This window comes from Lycium ferocissimum, chromosome 2 (genome assembly GCF_029784015.1).
Source record: "Lycium ferocissimum isolate CSIRO_LF1 chromosome 2, AGI_CSIRO_Lferr_CH_V1, whole genome shotgun sequence".
NCBI lineage: Eukaryota > Viridiplantae > Streptophyta > Magnoliopsida > Solanales > Solanaceae > Lycium > Lycium ferocissimum.
This window is the reverse complement of record NC_081343.1, coordinates 40,094,012-40,115,347: the sequence shown is the minus strand read 5'-3', so window position 1 is coordinate 40,115,347 and position 21,336 is coordinate 40,094,012. Positions and strand designations below refer to the sequence as shown.

The window sequence follows — 21,336 nt, the reverse complement described above, 5'->3', positions numbered from 1 at the left end:
GTTGCTACATATGCTTGATTAACAGTTAGAGGAATTTATAATAGTGTGGTCCAACAACTATAGGTATATGGATGAAACCCTATAGTTTCAAATATCAAAACCAAATAAGTAAAAAGTTTATTTAGCTATTTCGCCTAATTTATACCGGCATTTCAATTAAGCCTTTATTTACTTGGTTTATAAATTATAGCAAAATATTCTAATAGATAACCAAGGTGACAAATAGTGCATAAAACATTGTAGTTACTTTTATAGGATTTATTTTTGCTTATTTTGCAACAACATTAATTAGTCAAACACTCATATTTTTCCTGTAAGAAAATAAATTGATTGTTCAAGAGGAAAAAAATAAAGATTGGAGCAAAATCAACTTGAGAATTCTTGTCGAGAAAAAAGTGATACTATTTACTTTCTTCTCTCACCCTCAAAGAAAGAAGAAAAAAAGAAGAGCTAAACGCTAGAATAATATAATATAACTTTTTGACCTTCGTATTTCTGCACGAAGAATTTCATTTATTTATTTATTTCTTATTTTGCAGCAACATTATAGTTAATATTTTTCATATAAGAATTAAAACTGACAGTTCGAAAGAACAAAAATAAAGATTAAAGTGAATTTGCTTGATAATTAATGTCCAAAAAAGAATTCTTCAAGTAACATTTACTTTCAGATTAAATAAATCAAAAGAATAAAAAGAGTTGAATGCTAGAATAATATAATAAAAACCATATTATGTGGATGATTCTTTTCCTTTGTAGTTCTACACATATTGAAAGAAAATTGTTACGATTTATTTATTACTTCTTTCCCAGCAGCATTAATACTAATGGCATACTGCTCATATCTTTCCTGTAAGAAATAAAATTGATAGTTTGTAAGAATAAATAAAGATTAGAAAATACTTATTGTCTAAAAAATGAAATACATACTCCAACTACCTTAAAAAACAAAAAATAAGATATCGCGCTAGAAGGAGGGCTTGAACCTCCGACCTTGTGGTTAACAGCCACACGCTCTAACCAACTGAGCTATTCCAGCTTGTGCTTCAACGCTGCATTAGAAATTATCTTTACTTATTGGATTAACTGCACGTGCATGTCACAAGACTTGCTTGAGTTCTCAGTTAAACTTGTCCTTTATCTATTGGATTAGGTCTATTTTTGTCCCTTAAATATAACTCTCAGCATCTTTAGTCCCCTAAATTTGCTAAATTGAAATACTTTTTGTCCAACTAACAGTGACTAACTGACTACCAAATAAAACTACAAAAAACACGATAAATTAACTGGCTTTTGTATCGACCGATCCTAATTTTTTTGCACCAAAAACTAGGAATTAAAAAATGGGCCAAGCTCAGTTTTTACTAGTGCTTTTTTAGTAGTCACTCTTAAGGACCTGTTTGGCCATGATAACTTTTCACTTTTTTCCGATTTTTTTATTCAGTTTATTGGAGAATTAGCCTTTACCATGAAAATTCCAAATACAACTAAAAATTTATTTTCACTTTATTTGAAAATTCCAAATGAAGCTGCATTTGAAATTTGAAAAACACCTCAAACCTTATTTTCACTTTGAATACATTCAAACGATCAAATATTATTTACAAAAATTATAATCAAACACAATTCCATCTTTAACTCCAGTTTCAAAATTTCAAAAAGAGTGAAAACATTTGGTTTGCGTGCCCAAACGCCTACTTTTCCAAGTTTTTAAGTCCATTTTGATAGTTGGACTAAAGGTGCTCCACTTTATCAAATTTAAAGGACTAAAAATGCTCAAAGTTATATTAAAGGGATCAAAATATACCTACTCCATCAAAATAAGGGACAATCTGGACTAAGACTCTTGTTCCTGGACAGGAAACTCTAGCAATTGACGCCGAAATCCAAATTGCACCTAAATTATCCAAGCCATTAATTCTTGCAATTAAATGCATCTTAGATCTCTCTCTGTGTGAAATTTAAATCCTAATTTGGCTCCGTTAAATCAAAAGAAGCATTGCAATTGTAGGAATTATAAATTTGTTCATCAATGACGGAGGATAATTGCCCTAGAGAACCCATAGACTCCAACTCTTCATCAACCAAGCAAAGGTGCATAAAATTATATATTTAATTTTATTTTTGAAAATCTATCCACTTCAATTTAGATCTAAGTTTCCTTAATATTATTGACTTAGGTCAAAATTGAAATTTCACGTATGGTTAAATTTTGTGTCATGTTCAGTTTTATTTTTGGAAGGCAAGCTACTTAATTGAGATCTAAGTTTCCCTTAATATTATTGACTTATGTCAAAATTGAAACTTCACGTATGATTAAATTTTGTTTGCTATCCCCTGAAAGTATACTAGTTTGGGATTGAGCCTAGCTGATTGATATATTGATTGATCTACCTAAAATTTTTAACCTGATGCTTGAGTTGGATTATTGTTTATTGAGTTTGAGGTTTGGCATGATTTAATCTTTTTGATGTGTTACTGGCTCCGTGAGATTGTCGATGTCCTTTTGCTCTGATGCTACACTGAAAAAGTTGGGCAGCTGAATTACTAGTACTTTGTTGAGATAATAAAATTGTTACTCTATACGAAGAACCAGTATTAAGGTAATGGCAGTAGTTATCTTCGCACGGAAGGGTAGGTGTTTCCTTAGGCATTTAGAGAAGCTTGGTTTAAGACAATAAATATTAGCCGGATTGTTTGCATTATGCCGCAGAAGAGGATAAAAAATAAGCATTATTTGTCTCCCAGCAGAGACAGAAACACTAGGGTGATTTGTTCCATCTATCCTAGCCTTAGTGGACAGAGTTATCTGGTACTTGTTGCTGGTGGGAGGTGGCAGCCTATGTTACTCGGACTCTCCGAAAATGTCATCAGGTGCGTGTCGGATCCTTCAAAAGTAGTGTATTTTTGAAGGATTCGACATGGGTGCGGCAACACTTTCAAAGAGTACGAGTAACTATCCCGTGGAGTTAGTCAAGGTGCACGCAAGCTGGCCCATACACCACAGTTATAAAAAAAGCATTAAAATTTTTGTACTGGGGCCGAGTAGAGCTGAATGGATATAGAGATTCACTTAAATGGCCCCAGCTAGTTTAGGATTGAGGCATAGTTGATTGATTCATCATAAATTGATTGGTTTGATGTTGGACGTACCTAAAGTAAGCCTGCCTTTTTCGGGCTTGGTACCGGCATGTGAGCTCACACGAGAGAAATTTTTATTAATTAATATAAAAGAATGATACTCCTAGTTAATCATCTAGGTGACAGCTCTGTAGTCTAATAAGAAGTTCCTAGTAAGCTCTTATGGTGGTATAACTTTCAACATCTTCCAGGAAAAGGAGAAAATGGGATCAGCCAGCGGATACATTTGTTCCAGAAGGAGTAGCGGTACCTGGAATTTTTCCAATGGCAAACATGGGTTCTCTTGCTGGTATCCCACTACCTGGTGTAGCTCCAGTCATAGGTGCTGCTTTCACGAATCCTCTTACCGCTGTTGGTGCTACTACAATGCAGCAGCTTCCCGTCATTGTTGCACAGAAATTAATTCAGGTAAGATCATTGGAGAAGTTGCTGCTTATTATTTTCTAGTTTGAAAGTTTTTCCCTACTACTTGAGGGTTGCCACCTAGCTCTATTAGTTATTATCCAAATGCATGATTTATGTATCTGCCAACATTTGCTTCTCGCTGCTTATCTTTGGGGGTGGAAGAAATTATTTTTGTTTTCAATAAACCTTTCCCAATTATCTGCCTCCTTGTATCATCATCAACAACAACAACATACCCAGTGAAATCCCACATATGGGGTCTGGGGAGGGTAAAATGTACGCAGACCTTACCCCCATCTCGGAAGATAGGGAGGCTGTTTCCGAAAGACCCTCGGCTCCCCTTGTATCATCATCAAGAAGAAAAAATTCACAGGTTCACTTTCCTGCGGGTGTCTTACTGCAAATTAACAGTTAATGTGTTTGTTATGCATCCTTTGGATTTATACTGAATCAGCCGTGTTCTTTATGTCATTTTCCCACTACCCTTCTGCTGTTCACAATCAGCTATCTCTTTCGTTTGGGTCACTTCTGATTTTCCAATGAGTTATTGCAGCCGAAAATTCAGGATGAGCTGATAGCGAGAGAAATTGTCATTAATGATGCTGATCCGGCTGTTCGCTACAGGCTCACAAAGCGCCAAACACAAGAAGAGGTGACTATTGTTAATGGGTTTAATACGACTAAATATGAGTCGAGAAGCAAACATGATTATATAAAGGTTCTGCACATTATTTATTGATTATTATCACTGTTTCTGCAGATTCAGAAGAGTACGGGTGCTGTGGTTATAACTAGGTAGTACATCATGAGGTCTTATATTGCTTATTGTCTAGATTTTATTTACAGTATAATAATTATTTAATCTGGCTATTGCAGGGGTAAATACAAGCCTCCAAACACACCATCTGATGGTGAAAAGCCCCTCTACCTTCATATTTCTGCTGGGGCACATGTAAGCAACTTTAGTTATTTGCGTTTAAGATGCACCATTTGCTTCAGGAAGTTCGCTGATAAAGTTTTATGCATCACTAAATTGCATAAATGAATCATTTTTCTGCGCATTTTTAATTACTCAATACATTTGCCTTGTGTTAACTTGTTTCTCTGAGTTTAGTTTCTTTGTTTTTCCTACCATTGAAGTGGTTACCACCCATATTCTTCTGCTTCTATTCTCTAGTTTAAGAGTTCATTTGCTGCTAGCTTTTTTGCCTGTTTTATCCAATATATACTACACATGACTGGAGAATCTTGAGATATCTGTTCTCTTTAAAAGTAAAAGCTGTGTGGAGCAAATCCTATTCGAATCTTCTGAACCTTTTCTATTTTTTTTTTTTTATGTCTACAGTTTTTGTCTATCCAGCCCAAATTTAATGTTCATGTTTGACTTGGCAAAGTTAGTGAGAGTTGAAAACATAAAAGTTTAAAGTTAGAAGTCCACTAATCAGTGTTATCAAAAGTGAAAAGCGCAAAAAAGCTTTAAGGTTAGCTGAGGCTTTAAGCGCAAAGCGCAAATAAAGTGTGGGGCTTTAGTGAAAAAAAGCTCAATGGTGCAAAATTACAAATATATGTATGTTTAGTCCAAGACTAATAATATTAACCATGAATAACAAATATATGGACAAAGAAATTGTGAAAACATCACGATAAAGTGAAATATCAATCATCTAGTGTCACCTCTTCAAGAGAGGCTCAATGGCAAGGAAAAGTATGTCTTAGAGCCTTGATGACGACACTGAAGCGCACATAAAGTGAGGCGAAGTGCTCAACATGTTTCGAGCCTCGCTTCACGGCTTAAGCGCGCCTTTGACAACACTGCCACTAATAACTTTTTGCTATCTTAGGAACAAACTTAAAGAAAAAAGTTGAGTGGAGAAACGAAAAAGGGGGCCTCTCATTAAGTTTCTGCTTATGTTGTATTTTATAAAGCACTCCCCCCTAGGGAAGTTGAACTTGTCTTGGGTCACATTATGAAGAAAAAATTGATATTCATTATAGTGGGACGTCTATCTGTAATCTTTCAAGTTTTAATGTTTTGACCTTTTACTTTACTGGGTGAAGATTGCTAAGGTGTATTTACATGTACTGTGGTTGGTTCAGCTAGAAACAACAGTTGAGAGGATCAAAGCAGTTGATCGTGCTGCTGCTGCAGTGGAGGAAATGCTGAAGCAAGGTCTTGTTAACAATGGATTAAAGGTAAGTAATATCTGCTGAGGTTTGACAGGACCTGATGCTAGAAAATTACTGGAACATCTAACTCTTTTACCACCAGGTCAATCATCTGCTGAGTACCTGTGTGTACCTGGGCTTTGAGGCTGATCCGTCAGCAAATATTACAGTGCGCATTCGTGGACCAAATGTGAGCTCCCTCTATCTAGCGTTGCTGTTTTTACCTGGTTTATTGAGTTATTGTGGTATGTTGCCTGTCGCTGGTTAACTCTTTTGGAAAAATTTTAATGGATGAATTCTCGCATAGTTAAAGACATAAAATGCAAGAATATTTTATTGTGTGATTTACTACCCAGTTGCCTTGTCAATTTCTTCTATTTCTTGTGATTTTCTGGTAAGTTCAGATATTGAGAAAGTGCCTTCAGTCGTTATTTCTCTGTTATTGATCAGATGTTGGCATCAATTGTTTCTCTTTATTAATCAGATTCTGGCCTGAGTAATTAGATGATGGTTTCTTTCCAGTGGTTTCAGCGTAATCTATTTCCCTCCCTCCCCACCCCGCCTTCGCCTGGCTAATTATCTCATTTCATTTGGCATGCATTATGATGCTTGATGTGCTCCTTTAAAATTTATTCTGCTTGCTAGAAAGCCAAGAGATTCTAATGTTCTGAGCTCTCTCTGACATCTCCGTCCATTTGGAGAGATTTTCTTCTGTTCTGGTGGTTGGCTTTTTTAACTGCAGGATCAGTATATAAATCACATTATGAATGAAACTGGAGCAACTGTATTGCTAAGAGGACGTGGTTCGGGATATTCAGATGGAGGGCAGGGTGAAGGTGCCTATTCGATTCTTGATGTATTTTTTTCCCGTGCTGCACGGTTAGCGTCATAAGATTAGTTATCAACCGTGTGCCACTGGCCCGATTTCTTGGCTATGAGAAAAGATTAGTTATTCTTCATAAATGTATTCTTTTGATGCGCAGATGTGCACCAACCTCTGCATTTACTCATTTCAAGCAATAACACTGCAAGTCTTGAGCGTGCGAAGCTTTTGGCAGAAAATCTTTTGGATACTATTTGTGCAGAGTGTGGTGCTTCTAGGTATGCATGTTTCTCTGAGTATATGAATTATGATTGCAACCTGTTAACTTTTCGTTCGGAAGAGGTTTATGTGAGCTGCTATTTTGTTATGATTTTGTTTCTTTTGTTGGGCCGAGTCCTAAATCCTCATTTTTGCGACTGTTATTCCATAGAGTCTCTTCTTGTAAGGTTTATGGTGCTGTTCCGCCGCCACCGCAACCGTTAGCTAGCGTTCAGGGTTCTGGAAGTGAATCAGAAGTCAATAACATACCTGCAACCAATGTAGCTGCAGCAGCAGCAGTTCCCGTGACTGCAGTTGGTGGTGTGACTAGTGTTGTTTCTCAGGGTACAGTGCCTCAATCTCTAGGCTCATTGCATTCTGTGCCATCTCAACCTCCCACCGGGGTCTATCCTCATCAATTAGTTACAAGTAGAACAAGCTATATTGGTTATGATGGTATATATCCCCAAGCCACTGCTCTGCAGCAAGTTGCTTTGGCTCTTAGGCAGTCTACTTCTCCAGTCACTGCCACAGTTGCTCCGACAACAACAGGAGCAAGCTTCACTTCACAGACAAGTATAGGTTATGAGAAGGACAAGCGCCCTGCACAGAAGCGTAAATTTCAGGAATTGCCGGCTGCTGGAAAAGCTCAAGCAGCTGTAAATCAGGTACGCTTAGTCTCGTTGACGTATACTAAGGTATATCCAGGCAATTGCCCTTTACTGGCTTTTGATGAGAAAATTATAATGGTCATTTTTGAGTCAAGTACATAAAGCCTTCATCATTGACCAGAGATGAGGAATGAACATTGAAAGTATTTCTTGTTATAATTTCTGGCAAATGAACGTATCTGCTCGCTGAGGTATGCATTGGGGCACGGGCTTTGCAGAAAAACTTTCTCCAAGCCTCCAATAAGCCTTTCTTTTGGATGAGGACTAAAATGGTAGATAATATCATTTCAAAAAAAATAGTACTGTAGATTGAGGGGTACATGTATCACTAATCTGAATGGGATCAAAAGCACCTCCAAGTACTGCTGTTTAACTATTCATTGACCATTCACTGTGTGGAATCTGGCTAATCGATTCCTAGAATGAAGATTTGACTAAAAAAAGATGTTGGTTTGTGTGAAACAAGTTTCCCGTAGTAGTTGTCGCGGAGAGGTCACTCAAGTTGTATTGATTCCCATTCCTCATTTGGAGGGCCTCTTCACCAACTTACGAAGTTCCTGGGATTTCCTAAAATGTTCTGAAACCAAGCCTACATAAACTGTGGTACTATATGGCATAGATATAGCCTGCACATCTGCCTCGTTATATCCGAATTTGTGTCCTTTCATTATTTCTCACTGCTTGAGTGGTCTTCTGCACAGGAGTATGCTGTGTATATTATAGATTCTTTACTTTGCCTTGCACTATATAAGGGTATTGATGGTTATCAAAAAAAAAAAAAAAAAAAAAAAAAAAAATGCTATTGATAAAAGGATGAAGTGCAGCTTGTGTAGCATGATGACTGCCAAAATCGGGATTTATCAGATTCTCCTATTTTTGAGTCTCTTAAACTTAGTTTACCCTTCGCCCTACATCTTAGTTTCTATTCACCCGCCCACATGTGGCACCTGTACCAATCCATGGGCTGCATATTGATCTGCATCTAAAGTTCCAAAGTGCTAGTTAATTTAAAGAGCTCTTATATCCCACACAGTTCCAAGAATTAGGAATTTATCAGTTCGATTTTTCTCGTTAGTTGCTTTCATTATTTTATAACATTTCCCTCTCGTTTGGAGGGGGGGTTTAAAGAAAAGGACTTTTTTAATTCTTATTTTAAATTTGTATAACATTGCTGTTTTAAATGGAGCATTTGAAACTCAAATTCCTAAGATATTTTTTAGTTAAAAAGCATATACGTATTTCTGGTCTAACCTTTTCTACTTGATATTCCAGGTAATTTCTCTGACCTTGTATGAAGCTAACAGGCTGATAGTGGAACTCTGTTGGACCTTTGTATGTTTCACAGGATTCCGGGATATGGAGGAGGCATGGGGTTGCTGCGTTCTATTTCAGTTTTATGGTGCTGATGCAAAGATACCATGCCCCTTCTGGTTTTGGCATTCTGTCAAATGTTAATATGCTAATATGAAATGCACATTATTAACCAACTTTGCTTCAAGTACTAAAAGGGTAATAAGATCGAGCTCATAAATTTTGCCTGTGGGGCTTTCAAACAATCTCAACTTTAATGCAAAGAGAAAATGTTTTCTATTGGTATCTGTAAATATTTACATTTTCCAAACGTAATGATCTAAGCTCCTTGTAGCAAGTGATAGAAGAAAAGTCAACTTGCATATCTTAAACTTCAAATCCAAGTTGTTCAAGTTGAAATAAATAATTCTTAGGATCATGCATTTATTTTAAACTTCCTTGCCTCCTAATATACAAGTAAAAGAATGTTCAAGTATGTTCTTGAAAAGCTCATACTTTTACCTCCTTTTTTCCTGGAATTTCTAAGTTTTCTGGATGGGACTTTCCCTCCCTCTTTGGTTGCCAGAATTCATTGCAGGGTCCGGAGCTCCCAATGCTTCAGGAACGAATGTCAGACGCAGGTGATAGAGGTAAAATTGGTACTCCGGCTCCGAAAAAGTTGGTTAAGCCATTATCCAGTTCAATGCTGCCGCCGCCGCCACCTAGAATGATGCCTCCGCCACCACCGCCACCTAAGTTTCAATCATCATCGCAGAAAGTGCAGGACAACAATGTGGTGAATAAAGCACCATGTAAAATTGTTCCAGGTATTTGCCATCTCTCAAGCCTTTTGGTCTCAAGTTTTCTATGAACTCTTGCTTGGCTCGTCTATCAGTGACCTACCTACCTTCATTGCCCCCTTCCTTTTCTTGCATTTCTCGTTACTAAGTGGAAATATGAAAACCCCTATATTCCAATTAACATAGTATAGATCGGTCAATAGTTCCATTACCTGGTGAAATTTTACTGTTCTTCACATGGATAGGAACTACTTCTTAGATCTGACTGAACTTCTTGTACCCCTTATTTCTATGTTGCACTTTTTGTTTTTATTTCAATTCTGTATTATCTTGGTCTGAGATGAGCTTAAATGGGTGAGATGTTCAGTGAGGATGCATATAGCCGACCCCATGTTGGTTGATATCGAGGCATAGTAGTTGTTGTTGTCGTTATCCGACTGAACTTGTCTGCTCCCATTTTCACAGTCGAGGAATATCAGTATGTTTATATTTAATGGTATGATATAACTTGTGCTTTTCAGATACTTTAGTCCAGCTAATGGAATATGGGGATGATGACGATGATGATAATGATGAAGCAACTGACGGACCTTTGAAAAGCAGCTCAAGTCTGCTAGCAGCTCCGAAACCATTCTGGGCGGTTTGATAATGACCACTTCACATCTCTGCAAATTTTGGTAAAAGTTGAATGTGCACAGTTGAATGATAGTTTATAGTTGACCTGGAATTGGCTGGTGGATATTCGCTCTACTGTGATATATTTAAAATGTACCCTTCCTTGCCCCTCTGCCCCCATCAAAAATGGGGAGGGAGGGGTGGTGGAACCAAAAGGGGATGAGGAAAAGGAGAGGTTCTGTAGCATTATGCCCAGAAGGTAATGCTCGAATGCAATTGATGTCCCATCTAAGAGGACTAGGTATTCATAGAGACAACTCAACCTTGTAATTCCATTATCCTTTCCTCCTGGAAGTTGAAACCAGAAATTTATTTGCTACTGGTGCTTGTAGTTTCATTTGAAATTGTGAAGGAATTTGTCTTTACTAACAAAGAAATGGCAGCAATTTCACTTCCTTTTTTTTTTTTTTCCAAAGTATCAATATGTGGCCATCTGAAACTCCCAGGTAATGAGCAAGTTATGAGTGTATCAACGAAAAAAAAAAAAAAAAAGTTGGAACAGAACTCAGAGATCCAAGATTGTGTTTACCGGCTGTAAAGTAACGAAACACGTCCACTTATTAATTATGGGATCTAATCAATTCAACATATATTTTTCTTGTTCTAATTGCATATTAAGTAGACGCAAAAATGCCTCAATCCGGGTATCACAAAAAAGCCTCTTGCTTATCTAATGAAATCTCTAACATGATCATGTAAAATTGTGATTATCCGCTTTGCAAACACCACTGAACATCTGAAGAAACGATCAAGTGGCAAAAGATTCAGCACTGCACAATGCATAAAATCGATACTTGGGAGCTCCATGAAATTGTACACCTTTCAAAACAGAGAAACGAAAATACTAAAAGAGTAAATCATTTAATCCTACACATACATAAAACTAGGTGAAGCACGCAATCAGTAGCAACCCTGCTGAAAATAAAATATACTTTCTATGCCTCAAAACACATGTACTTGTGCCAAAGCCAAAGTAACTTGAATGGCATGGAAGGAAATATTATCAACCCCTGGAGTTGGCATAGTCATTTGGCTCATCATTGTCATCTCTGTGACTTCCTTCTGCACCTGGTGTGAAATCATCGTTCGCAGTTTCAGTCCCTTGGTCTGCACTAAGCTGCTCACCATTGTTCGAGGTCCCAGAGCTCCCACCAAATTCAGAGTTGTTGAACAGATCATTACCACTGGAAACAGCAGCATTGTAATTTCCACTGTTCCCACCACCATATCCACCTCCAAAATTACCTTGTCCGACACTTCCACCATAGTTTCCACCTTCACCACTACCATACCCCACTCCTCCACCATAGTTGCCACCACCTGCAGGGTAACTGTTATTGGTACCATAGTTACCACCACCTCCATAACTGCCGGATCCGTAACCTCCAGCTCCCCCACCATATCCACCTCCACTACCATAACCACCCCCAAATCCTCCCTGACGCTTTTCTGTGGCATAATTCACCCTTACCCGTCTCCCGTGGAGTTCCTGCAAAATTAAGCAACAAAGTTTACCTAATACTACTACCACAAGATTTAAAAAAAAAAAAAAAAAAAAAAGAAGTAATTTAGCCACGATATAAAAGAAGGGAAAACCTATGTTACTCGGACTCTCCTAAAATGTTGTTAGGTGCGTGTCGGATCCTTCAAAAGCAATGTACTTTTGGAGGATCCGCCACGGGTTCAGCAACACTTTGAAGAGTCCGAGTAACTTAGGGGAAAACAAGATGAAGTTCTGATGGAATTTTGACACAATAGAACCTTATTGGTTGGAACTAGATAGAAACACCCCCTTGGCACTAAAGATAACTAATCAATCTCTTCAAGTAATTGACAGAGTGGCATACAGTGAATAAAAAGAAAGGCACAACAACATGAAATTATTACCTGATATGGGTCCTAAAAAGTTGGTTCAACTATTTCACATCATTTAACCTAAGAAAGTGACAAAAGCAATTTGCTCTTAATATTTAAGAAATGCACAATAACATGAAGTCACAGATTTTCACGTAACAGAACCTATTGGATGGGACTGGAAGGGAACCACCCCCTTCCGCTAAAGATAACTATCAATAGTAATTGAGAGAATGGAATAAGATGGATAGCATTTTTTAGAAACTTATCAAAACCTGTCTTACTACACCAACTTATCCAAAAAAACTGAAGGTGTATGTCATTCTTCGAGCATAACTGACACCGGTCCTTCACAAAGAAACCTGAGCATCATTACCTGGCCATCCAAGGCATTCAAGGCACTTGATGCTTCTTCAGCAGACGTATAACTAACAAAACCAAACCCTCGGGATCTCCCAGTGTCACGATCCAAAATAACTCTAGCTGCATGAACCATACATATTATTGTTTAGTAAATTTTCTTATTTGTTTAGGACAAATTAATTTTATACGCTCCGTGAACTACACATGGAGTACACTGCTAAATTTTAGGTTATCAGAGGTAAAATCACAAGTCAAATACCTTCAATCACTTCACCATGTTGGGAAAATGCCTCTCGCAGAGAAGTTTCGTCAGTACCGTATGAGAGACCTACAGTGGATACATGGCCATTATGGATCAGCGAAAAGATGCAAAAAGAACATAGCAACTCCATAAAACTGGGAACAAAATAATTTCACCTCCAACAAAAAGCTTTGAAGAAGACATGCTTCTTATAGCTTGGTAAAGTGAGGTTCTGGAGGCACACAGTTCCAAGTTTGTGTGCTTGCTTACACTCTGTTTAAGCATATTTCCAATTCTATTGAACAAAGCCATCTTTAAACCTATAAAAAGAACAGAATGCCATGAGTCAAGATTAAACATACATTAAAATAAACGTTAAGATGTTAGATTCAGAAGATTCTTTTTTCTCTTTTTTGTGAAATGGAGATTCAAAAGAAATCTTTAGTTGTAGAATCAGTCACACCATTAATTGGTGAAAGGCACTAGATGTTGTGAAACAGTGTAAAGAAAAGAATTGGATGGCTTCTTTCTCTGAGCTCATATTTCGTTTCAATTCATATGATAGTTTTCCATATCGGGATGTTCCAAAATATGTGAACCATCCTACTAAGAAAATTATTCAATACAACTTTCACAACTTCAAGAATTTCAAATTCATTTTGATATCAAACACTTCAGTGTTTTCTTCGACTAACAAGAACATGATAACTAGGTCCCATTAACATGTTCAGTCAAACATAGTCATACAAAATAGCACATATCTACTCATCCATATTTGTCATATAACTATAGAGCAGGAAATTACTAAAATAAACAGGCCATAAACTAATCGCTCTATTATTCAAAACCCACTAACAATTTTTTTTTAAAAATTTAAAAAAAACTGTGTTTTAATAAGCAATCAACAGGCCAATATGCTCACTACTGATCTCAAAACTAACATTTCTCAATAGAGAGGAGCTGTAAAGCCCCACGTAATCCACACAACATGGGCAAGGATTCCATTATCATAGTAAATAATTGGGAAAATTACGCTCTATGGCTATTTTTTAAAATATTTACACCATGTAGCCTATACTTTGTGTATGTTTACCCGATCTTCAACATATTTGTGTATAAACACCTTTTATACACTATTATACACTTTAAACAAGGTTGATACATTATGCATAATGCTTTCCACCCAGGTATAATGTTGTATATATTGGGCTATGTGGTGTAAATATTTTTCCAAGGCTGTTTTATTTTGAAAATATCCCATTAAAAAAAATCCATAACTATACCTTATTGTAGTACACTAGTAATGGTGTTCAAGAAACCAAACAAAAATGGGTAAAACCCTAACCTTTTGATTAGAACTAAACAAACAGTAACAAGGATTAAAACAAGTTGAAATAATAATACCCTATGTGTTATAAAATGAAAACCCTTTTAAGATTAAGTTAATTTGAAACACATATAGGAAGATTTGTAGAAGAAACGTACCTTTTTGGTGTTGAAGAAAATGTTTTTCCTTAAACCTGAAACTCAGTGGTAGGGTTTTAGAACTTTGTGGGTATAAATATTGTGAAATATTTTGGCCACAGATTAAAACTTGGCACAATCTGGGCCATTGGATGAAAGGGAGTCCCAAACTGGATTTATTTCCATTTTCCTTTCGTCTAGAAATATCAAACTATGCTATTTCATGGGGTCCGACTTACGTGGCACTATTTGATTGGTTTGAAATTTAAGAAGAAAAATATTTTTTTCATTTCGATTTATATACAGTGAAGTTTGAATTTGAGCTGGGCTTAAGGAAAAAAATAAAGATTTTTCAAATCTGTATATGCTATAATATTTGTATGACTATAGAACTTTTGCAAATATGTGGCCTTAAATTTGACATAATATTTGTGCGATTATTAAAGCTTCTCATTAAAGATAAAATAGAAAATGTAAAGTTAATGGTAATTTTAGTAGTGTGTCATTCTTTTTTGAAATGATTAAAAAGAAAAGTGTGTCACATAAAAGGGCAAAACTTTTGAAATTTAAGGTCCGAAACAAGCTTTAAACATTTGTACAACTACAGATAATCTCATCAAAGGTAAAATGAGAATTTTAAAGTTAAACTATTTCTAAATATAAAATGGTGACTTTTAAAAAAAAAAAATAGATTTAAAAAAAGTGTGTTACATAAATTGAGGCAAAAGACATAATTAATTGTGATTCAATTTTCAAATTAATTAAATTTAACTATATACATCTTTTATATATATTTGTTTTACTTGGACTTGTCTTATTGAATGCCAAATAATTATGCACCATATTATGAAATACTAATGCTGTTTTTCAAGAAAATTTCTCGTATAGAATGGACAATACTGAACCTACGAAAATAAGATAAGCAATGTCCATTAAGTTGATTTTCACATAAACTATACTATTTGATTTTCACATAAACTATACTATCTCATTGAACTTATCTCTTCTTGCATTTAAGAAAGTTGCACCCCGGGCCGCACTGGCTCAATACATAAGCCACTAAGGCAAGTACTTTAGGCTCCTAAATTTTGGGGGCCTATTTTTTAATAAATTAGACTTAGGTGTATAAATCTTTTTTTCTTCAAAAGATATTTAATTAAGCTAGAAATTAGTTAGTAGTTGTCTACTATGCAACAAACTATTCCAAGAAATAACCATCGCAAGTTTAATCAATATTCAGTAATTTTGAGTTTAACTATTAAGTCTGCTGAAATAGGATCATTCTTCATCATTTTGAGCTTGCACTAATTTTCTTTTACACTAGATGTATATCTCACACGCATATTTAACAACTACAATATGTGTGTGTGTGATTTCAAAATATTTCTACTAATTAACACGAAATGCACGTGCGACGCACGGGATGCACGTGCCACTCAAGGAATGCACGTGCCACACAAGGAATGCACGTGTTGTGCACGAGATGCACGTGCGGCATACGGGATGCACGTGCGACGCACGTGATGCAAGTTGACAAAGGTTGTGTCTTACACAAAGCAGCTGATGAAACAAAGGATCATAACTTTGCTGAATGGAAATAAGGTACGAAGAAAGTCGTTAGGTTGGAAAAGTGACTCACCATCATATATTTTACCATTTCCTAGCAAGGCTACTGCTACTATCTTTCTATCATGGGTGCTAGCACCAATTGTGAGAATCCAATGTGCCTCGTTAAACAATCTAGCACTGCCTAAACCATGGTTACCAGTAGAGGCGATCACTATAATACCTTTCCGCATTGCGTGAAAAATCAATAGCGTTATTGTTATCGTAAAAGTTTAGAGAAGATCCACCAGTGGAGATTGAGATAACGTCTACACTGTGATCAATCGTAGCATCAAATTTAGCAAGTATGTCAGCTTCTTCACAAGTGACTACGGAAAACACCTTATACATGGCAACATGAGCAAGAGCTGCCATGCCAGCTGATGTGCCATTGACATTGCTGAAACACATTTGCATGATCAGCAAGGTTTCCAACAATCGTGCTTGAAGTATGTGTGCCATGGCTTGCCTCATTGAATGGGGGATCAATAAAGCCACCCAAGATGTTCCTTCCACCAATGAGCTTCTTGTTACATGTTACGTTTTCATTAAACTCATATTTTTCTTTCCATTTTGTCGGTGGAGGCGACATATTGTTTTCATCGAAAGAGGGATGGCCTAGTGTAATCCCAGTGTCTAGAACCCCAATAATAACACCCCTTCTATAATTGGATTCTTCCCAAATGCCAACGTTCTGGTGCAACCACAAGAAATTGGGAGTATGTACGGTGTGCATGGACAACATCTTTTGTGGCATCGCTGAGACAAAACCATCCTTCTTCTCCATTTCTTTCACTTTGTCAGAACACAATCTGGATGCAAAGCAGAAGCCATGCGATGGTAGGAGTGAATCATTCGTGAAGGTTCTTCTTAATCAAGAACAACTTCCGGTAGAAAGGAGCAGTAGTAGCTCTGGGAGCTGGCAAACTTACATGAAAGTTCACAAATTCTTTTATTCAGCAATAATAACTAGGTGGAAACTCAGAGTCTGTTGCGTTTTGCACCCTTAACGTGTGTTCTCTTTTGTAATATGCACCCAGTCCTATATTTTTTTATGATTCGCACCCTAATCTCTTTACTTTCTTGCAAAATAATGAAATCACTCTTTTATAAATTTTCCACTAGGGCAAAATTAGAATAGTCATAATAAGAATAGAAATGACCCAAAATAAAAAAACCAACAAACTCAAGCTGTTTCTACTTCAACACGACCATGGCCATCATCGTCATTAATAGTTATGGTGGCAAATCCTGGGTGCAAAGACGGATGCAGAATTCAACTAATATGCTCAACTCAATGACCCTCGTCATCATTAATAGTCTGATATTTGTTTTTCCTCTGATTTTTGCATGGAATTTGGGAGTAGTTCACAGAGTAGGACGACTTCTCTTACGGTTAGTGTTGCCATTAGAGTATCTTCTTGTGATTGCATCAAATCTTAATAATGTTAGTGCAAAAAGATGCATGTACTTATGAGCTAAGGAAATAACAGTTGCTTCAAAACAATTTGCGCCTCTTTCTTCAAAGCTAAATCCAGTCCTGCATTTTTTTTTTTTTTGGGCTTGCAATTAAAATTCTGTGATTAATGGAAGGATCTACTCCATCTCAACAAACTCAATCTAAGGTGAAACGGCGTACTTTCTTTCCTCTTCTCTTCGACAAATCCAAGGGAAAAGTCGTTGGTTGTGATATATTTGCTTACGTCAAAAATACAGAGAGCACAGAAATTGTAAGTGGATGTGCTTCCTTCTGTGATACACCTCTAAATCTTGAAATGTTTTCTTTTAAAGGGTAACATGGTACTCCAAATGCTAAAAACCGTAGATCCTGGCATCCTATAGAGTTATCTTCCTTTTACTTAGAGGAATAATAGCATCAGACGTACAAATGAACAATGTATTTTCTCTGGAAGTTGTATCCACTGGGAGTAATGGGTGTTGCCGGAGTGCCATTTCAAGATCATCAAGAAGTGTCGCAATGTCAATACAAACCATAAACACCAAGAAATCTTCTTGGGCTCTTCTTAATTTTGTGTCATTTTCTTTTTTACTTTTTGTATCCCAATTTTGCCCTTGTGGAAAATTTATAAAAAGAGTAGTTTCATTATTTTGCAAGAAAGTAAAGAGATTAGGGTGCGAATTATAAAAAGATATAGAACAAGGTGCATATCACAAAAGAGGACATACGTTAGGGGTGCAAAATGCAACGGTCTCGGAAACTCAACTAAAGAATAGTTGAAAATATAAAAAAGTAAGTCATCAGTACTTGGGGATTGATCGAAAAGGCAACAACAGGATTTTCAATGTCTTAGTACTGCTAGGTGATAATAGATTAACATTTTCTCCTGTTTATATAGAGGTGTTGAAGCAGGGAAGGGATGAACTGGTAGGTGATGATAGATTAACATCTAACTTAGGTGGTCGTCATATGATAAATTAAATTAAGATTGTAAAGCTAGGTGAATTGATAGCTACATGTGGGGTGGTCCAAATTAATCATTAACTTTACCGGGATGCACGTGCGACGCACGCATAAATTAGTTTTATTGAATATACTTGACATTTCTTTTTCAGATTTGGCTTAAAGACACCAATTCCATGAGGCCATCCTTGTTTGCACCAAGTGATGTTGTCTAAAACCCGTGATGTACGCGTAAATTCTACCATTATGAGTATTTATTTGTACGTTTTTAAAGTAAAGATGAAATGAAGAACTAAATATAAGTATGAAAACATATGGAAATATTCTTTAAGGCTCTGTTTTTTTTTAAAAAAAAGATAAAGGAGTGAATCTTTGGCTTTTCTATTTGTAATACCTAGTTAATCTGGTTAACTTCAATGTATTTGTGGTTATTCTTTACTAGTGAATTTATTCGCGCTTCGCGCGATTATAAAAGTTATTAATAAATTTAAATTTTTGTAAAAAAATGTAGTGTAAATAGAGTAGATAAATTTTAATTTCATTATATTGATTAAATCACAAAGATATTAATTAGAGTATAGTTTAACTACATGTATTTTTCATTATTGAATTCTTTTCCCAAAAGAAAAAAAGAGAGAAAAAGACAACTAACTTTGCATTAGAAACACAAATCGAACTAACAAAACTAAAAACACAAAGGAAACAAAACAACCAACTTTATTATTTGTTATATTCACTCGTAGGTCTTCAAATTTCACAACTATTTTTGCCAAATGTAGTACAAATTCACATACAACTAACTTACAATTGTTCTGCTTAAGTACTTTCCAAGTAAGAGTCATATTCTCTCTCAAAATTGCACATCTATAGGTGCAATTCATGAAGTAGATTTAGACCACTAAAGTTCCGATAATGCCAACCGTTGTTCTAAAGTTCTTGCAGGCATCGAAGGTTGCTTGCTTTCCTTGAAACAACGGATCTCCTGTAATATATAGTTGTTTGAGTCCGGTGGAGTTCATATAAGCTTCTATCCATTCTGGGACCATTTCCCTTTTGCAGTCCTTGCCAAACTTCATTCTCGTGATTCAAAAACTTCATTGTTATATCTGTTTATGACCACTTGAAACTTATTCATCTGTCCCAATTTATGCGGCACAGTTGAATTTTGAGAGTTAAACTTTTAAATTTTGATCGTAAATTCATACATGAAATCTTTAAGCTTTTTGAATATTTTTTACATATTTGGAAACTACGTAAAAAATACGATATGTCATAATAATTGATAATCCAAAATATTTAGAAGGCGTATAAAAAAATCGCAGTCTAAGAAAAGCGTATTCGACTTTCGAAATCTGAAATGTGTCATTGGGGCGGAGTAAATAATATTTATACTCTCTAGGGATAAGACACTATTACCCCTCTGAACTATACCTGAAGTTGCTACGATACACCTTACCTTTTCCTGAATTTTATTATCCGCCTAAACTTATTTAAAACGGAATAATTACCCCCTTAAATGTTGATGCCACCCTCATATGGGAGAGTGACATACACTCTCCTTGCCACATGTGTATTTATTTATTTTTTATTTTTTTTAAAAAAATTCAGCTTACGTGTCAATTTTTTTTTTAAAATAAAAAACAGAATTTTCTTTAAAAAAAAAAAGATTTTTAAATGAAAATATGATTTTTTTTTTTAAAACCCATTTTTTTAGAAAAAAAAAATTGAAAACATGGATTAAAAAAATTAAAAACTGAATTTTCTTTAAAAAAATGACTTTTAAAACCTATTTTTTTAAAAAAAAAAAATTGAAAATTTGAGTTTTTTAAAACCCGTCTGATTTTTTTTTTTCAAAAAAACATAACTGAAAACATGGATTTGTTTAAATTAAAAAACTGAATTTTCTTTAAAAAAGATGATTTTTAAAACCCGTTTTTTTTTAAATATTTAAAAAATCTGAAAATTTAATTTTTTTAAAAACCCATTTAAAAAACAAAACAAAACAAAGCTGAAAACATGAATTTTTTTAAAATATGGAAAACTGAATTTTTTAAAATATGGAAAACTTGATTATTTTTTTAAAATGTCTTAAAAAATCTTGATTTTCATGATTTCATTTTCTTAGGACACTTTTATTTTTCAAATAAAATCCGGAAAAAAGTGTTTTTCTTGTCAAAATGTGAAAAAACTGAATTTTTATAAAGTTTTGGAAAAATTAATTATTTTTTTAAATGTGGAAACCCCGTTTTTTAAAACTAAATTTGGAAAACCAGATCTATTTCCATATATAGAAAAAAATAATCAATTTTCAGTCCAAATTTTTTAATAAGAAGACTCAGTTTTCCAGATTTATTTTCTAAAAAAATGGATTTTTCATATTTATTAAAAAACAATTCAGTTTTTCATATTTTAAGAAAATACAGATTTTTAATAGAAAAAATTAATTTTCCCCTTTTTTATGTTTCTCACTCTCCCAAAGAGAGTGAAACACACTCTCCTTGCCACGTCGGGCGCTTGGGGAGTAATTATTCATTTTAAATAAGTTTAGGGGGGTAATAGGACCCGGGGAAAGGTAAGGTGTGTTGTAGCAACAAACCGGGTATAGTTCGGGGGGGGGGGGGGATAGTGCCTTATCCCACTCTCTACTGAAAGCCAACGCCTGTTGGTCAAATGCATAAGCAGGCCCTCAAAGTTGCCATGATTTTTCATTTTGACACCTAAACTAAAGCTTGTTCCTATTAGACCCTTCAACACTTATTAAAATGTGTCTATTGAACAGTTAAGTCACAATCTCCCTTTAAAATAAAGAGAGCGTGCTTTCCAAACGCTCTGATATGAAAAAGAGGACTAATAAATGTTTGACACGTAGACAGTAACAAAAGAAATAAGGTTCTTCTCTTCCTTTATTTGTGTATTTCAGCTACGAAAACAACATAACAAACTCCAAACTCGACGGCGTACGGGATGCACGTGCGACACACGTGATGCAAGTTGACAAAGGTTGCGTCTTACACAAAGCAGCTGACGAAACAAAGGATCATATCTCCTGCCATCATCTGCCATCATCTGTCAATATTTCACAGTAGAGTTTTCTTCTCAATGATTTCTTAAATGGCTCAATTCATTAAAAATCCTATTGTCATCCTCCTTCCGCATTT

The 21,336-nt window shown here is 35.5% G+C and overlaps 2 protein-coding genes and 1 non-coding gene across 8 annotated transcripts; 1 reads left to right on the top strand and 2 right to left on the bottom strand.

Annotated features, from left to right (window-relative positions):
* Window positions 1-965: 965 nt before the first annotated feature.
* On the bottom strand, window positions 966-1,039 carry TRNAN-GUU (transfer RNA asparagine (anticodon GUU)). The gene has a single exon. It is a non-coding gene; the product is annotated as a tRNA-Asn (tRNA).
* Window positions 1,040-1,921: 882 nt separating this feature from the next.
* On the top strand, window positions 1,922-10,624 carry LOC132037245 (protein RIK). Of its 5 annotated transcripts, none has more exons than XR_009409814.1 (12): window positions 1,922-2,094; window positions 3,333-3,549; window positions 4,100-4,198; window positions 4,307-4,341; window positions 4,423-4,498; window positions 5,644-5,739; window positions 5,816-5,902; window positions 6,455-6,548; window positions 6,696-6,813; window positions 6,966-7,461; window positions 8,737-8,973; window positions 9,341-9,546. XR_009409814.1 is itself a non-coding variant. In XM_059427741.1 (12 exons), the coding sequence occupies exons 1-12, from the start codon at window positions 2,033-2,035 to the stop codon at window positions 10,198-10,200; spliced, it is 1,746 nt and encodes a 581-aa protein (XP_059283724.1). In that variant the 5' UTR covers window positions 1,922-2,032; the 3' UTR covers window positions 10,201-10,624. The 5 variants fall into 5 exon arrangements, 4 of the variants coding, with proteins under 4 accessions (XP_059283724.1, XP_059283745.1, XP_059283739.1 ...); XM_059427741.1 differs by lacking the exon at window positions 8,737-8,973 and adding an exon at window positions 10,076-10,624 and having other exon boundaries at window positions 9,341-9,581; XM_059427762.1 differs by having other exon boundaries at window positions 8,810-8,973.
* A 368-nt stretch (window positions 10,625-10,992) lies between these two features.
* On the bottom strand, window positions 10,993-14,327 carry LOC132037227 (glycine-rich RNA-binding protein 4, mitochondrial-like). 2 transcript variants are annotated; one of them, XM_059427731.1, is made up of 6 exons: window positions 14,173-14,327; window positions 12,864-13,007; window positions 12,706-12,774; window positions 12,460-12,566; window positions 11,589-11,718; window positions 10,993-11,549 (listed from the first exon to the last, which is right to left on the bottom strand). In XM_059427731.1, exons 2-6 carry the CDS (start codon window positions 12,997-12,999, stop codon window positions 11,233-11,235), a joined length of 759 nt encoding a protein of 252 aa, XP_059283714.1. In that variant the 5' UTR covers window positions 13,000-13,007; window positions 14,173-14,327; the 3' UTR covers window positions 10,993-11,232. The 2 variants fall into 2 exon arrangements, with proteins under 2 accessions (XP_059283714.1, XP_059283706.1); XM_059427723.1 differs by having other exon boundaries at window positions 10,993-11,718.
* Window positions 14,328-21,336: the final 7,009 nt, after the last annotated feature.

Bases quoted from the DNA above. Each gene is read 5' to 3' on its own strand.
- LOC132037245 (XM_059427741.1), top strand. From the start codon at position 2,033: ATGACGGAGGATAATTGCCCTAGAGAACCCATAGACTCCAACTCTTCA. The intron at 3,550-4,099 runs GTAAGATCATTG...GAGTTATTGCAG, and splicing joins TTGCACAGAAATTAATTCAG to CCGAAAATTCAGGATGAGCT. The intron at 4,499-5,643 runs GTAAGCAACTTT...TGGTTGGTTCAG, and splicing joins ATATTTCTGCTGGGGCACAT to CTAGAAACAACAGTTGAGAG.
- LOC132037227 (XM_059427723.1), bottom strand. From the start codon at position 12,999: ATGGCTTTGTTCAATAGAATTGGAAATATGCTTAAACAGAGTGTAAGC. The intron at 12,567-12,705 runs GTATTTGACTTG...TGGTTCATGCAG, and splicing joins ACATGGTGAAGTGATTGAAG to CTAGAGTTATTTTGGATCGT. The intron at 11,719-12,459 runs GTAATGATGCTC...TTAATTTTGCAG, and splicing joins TGAATGCCTTGGATGGCCAG to GAACTCCACGGGAGACGGGT.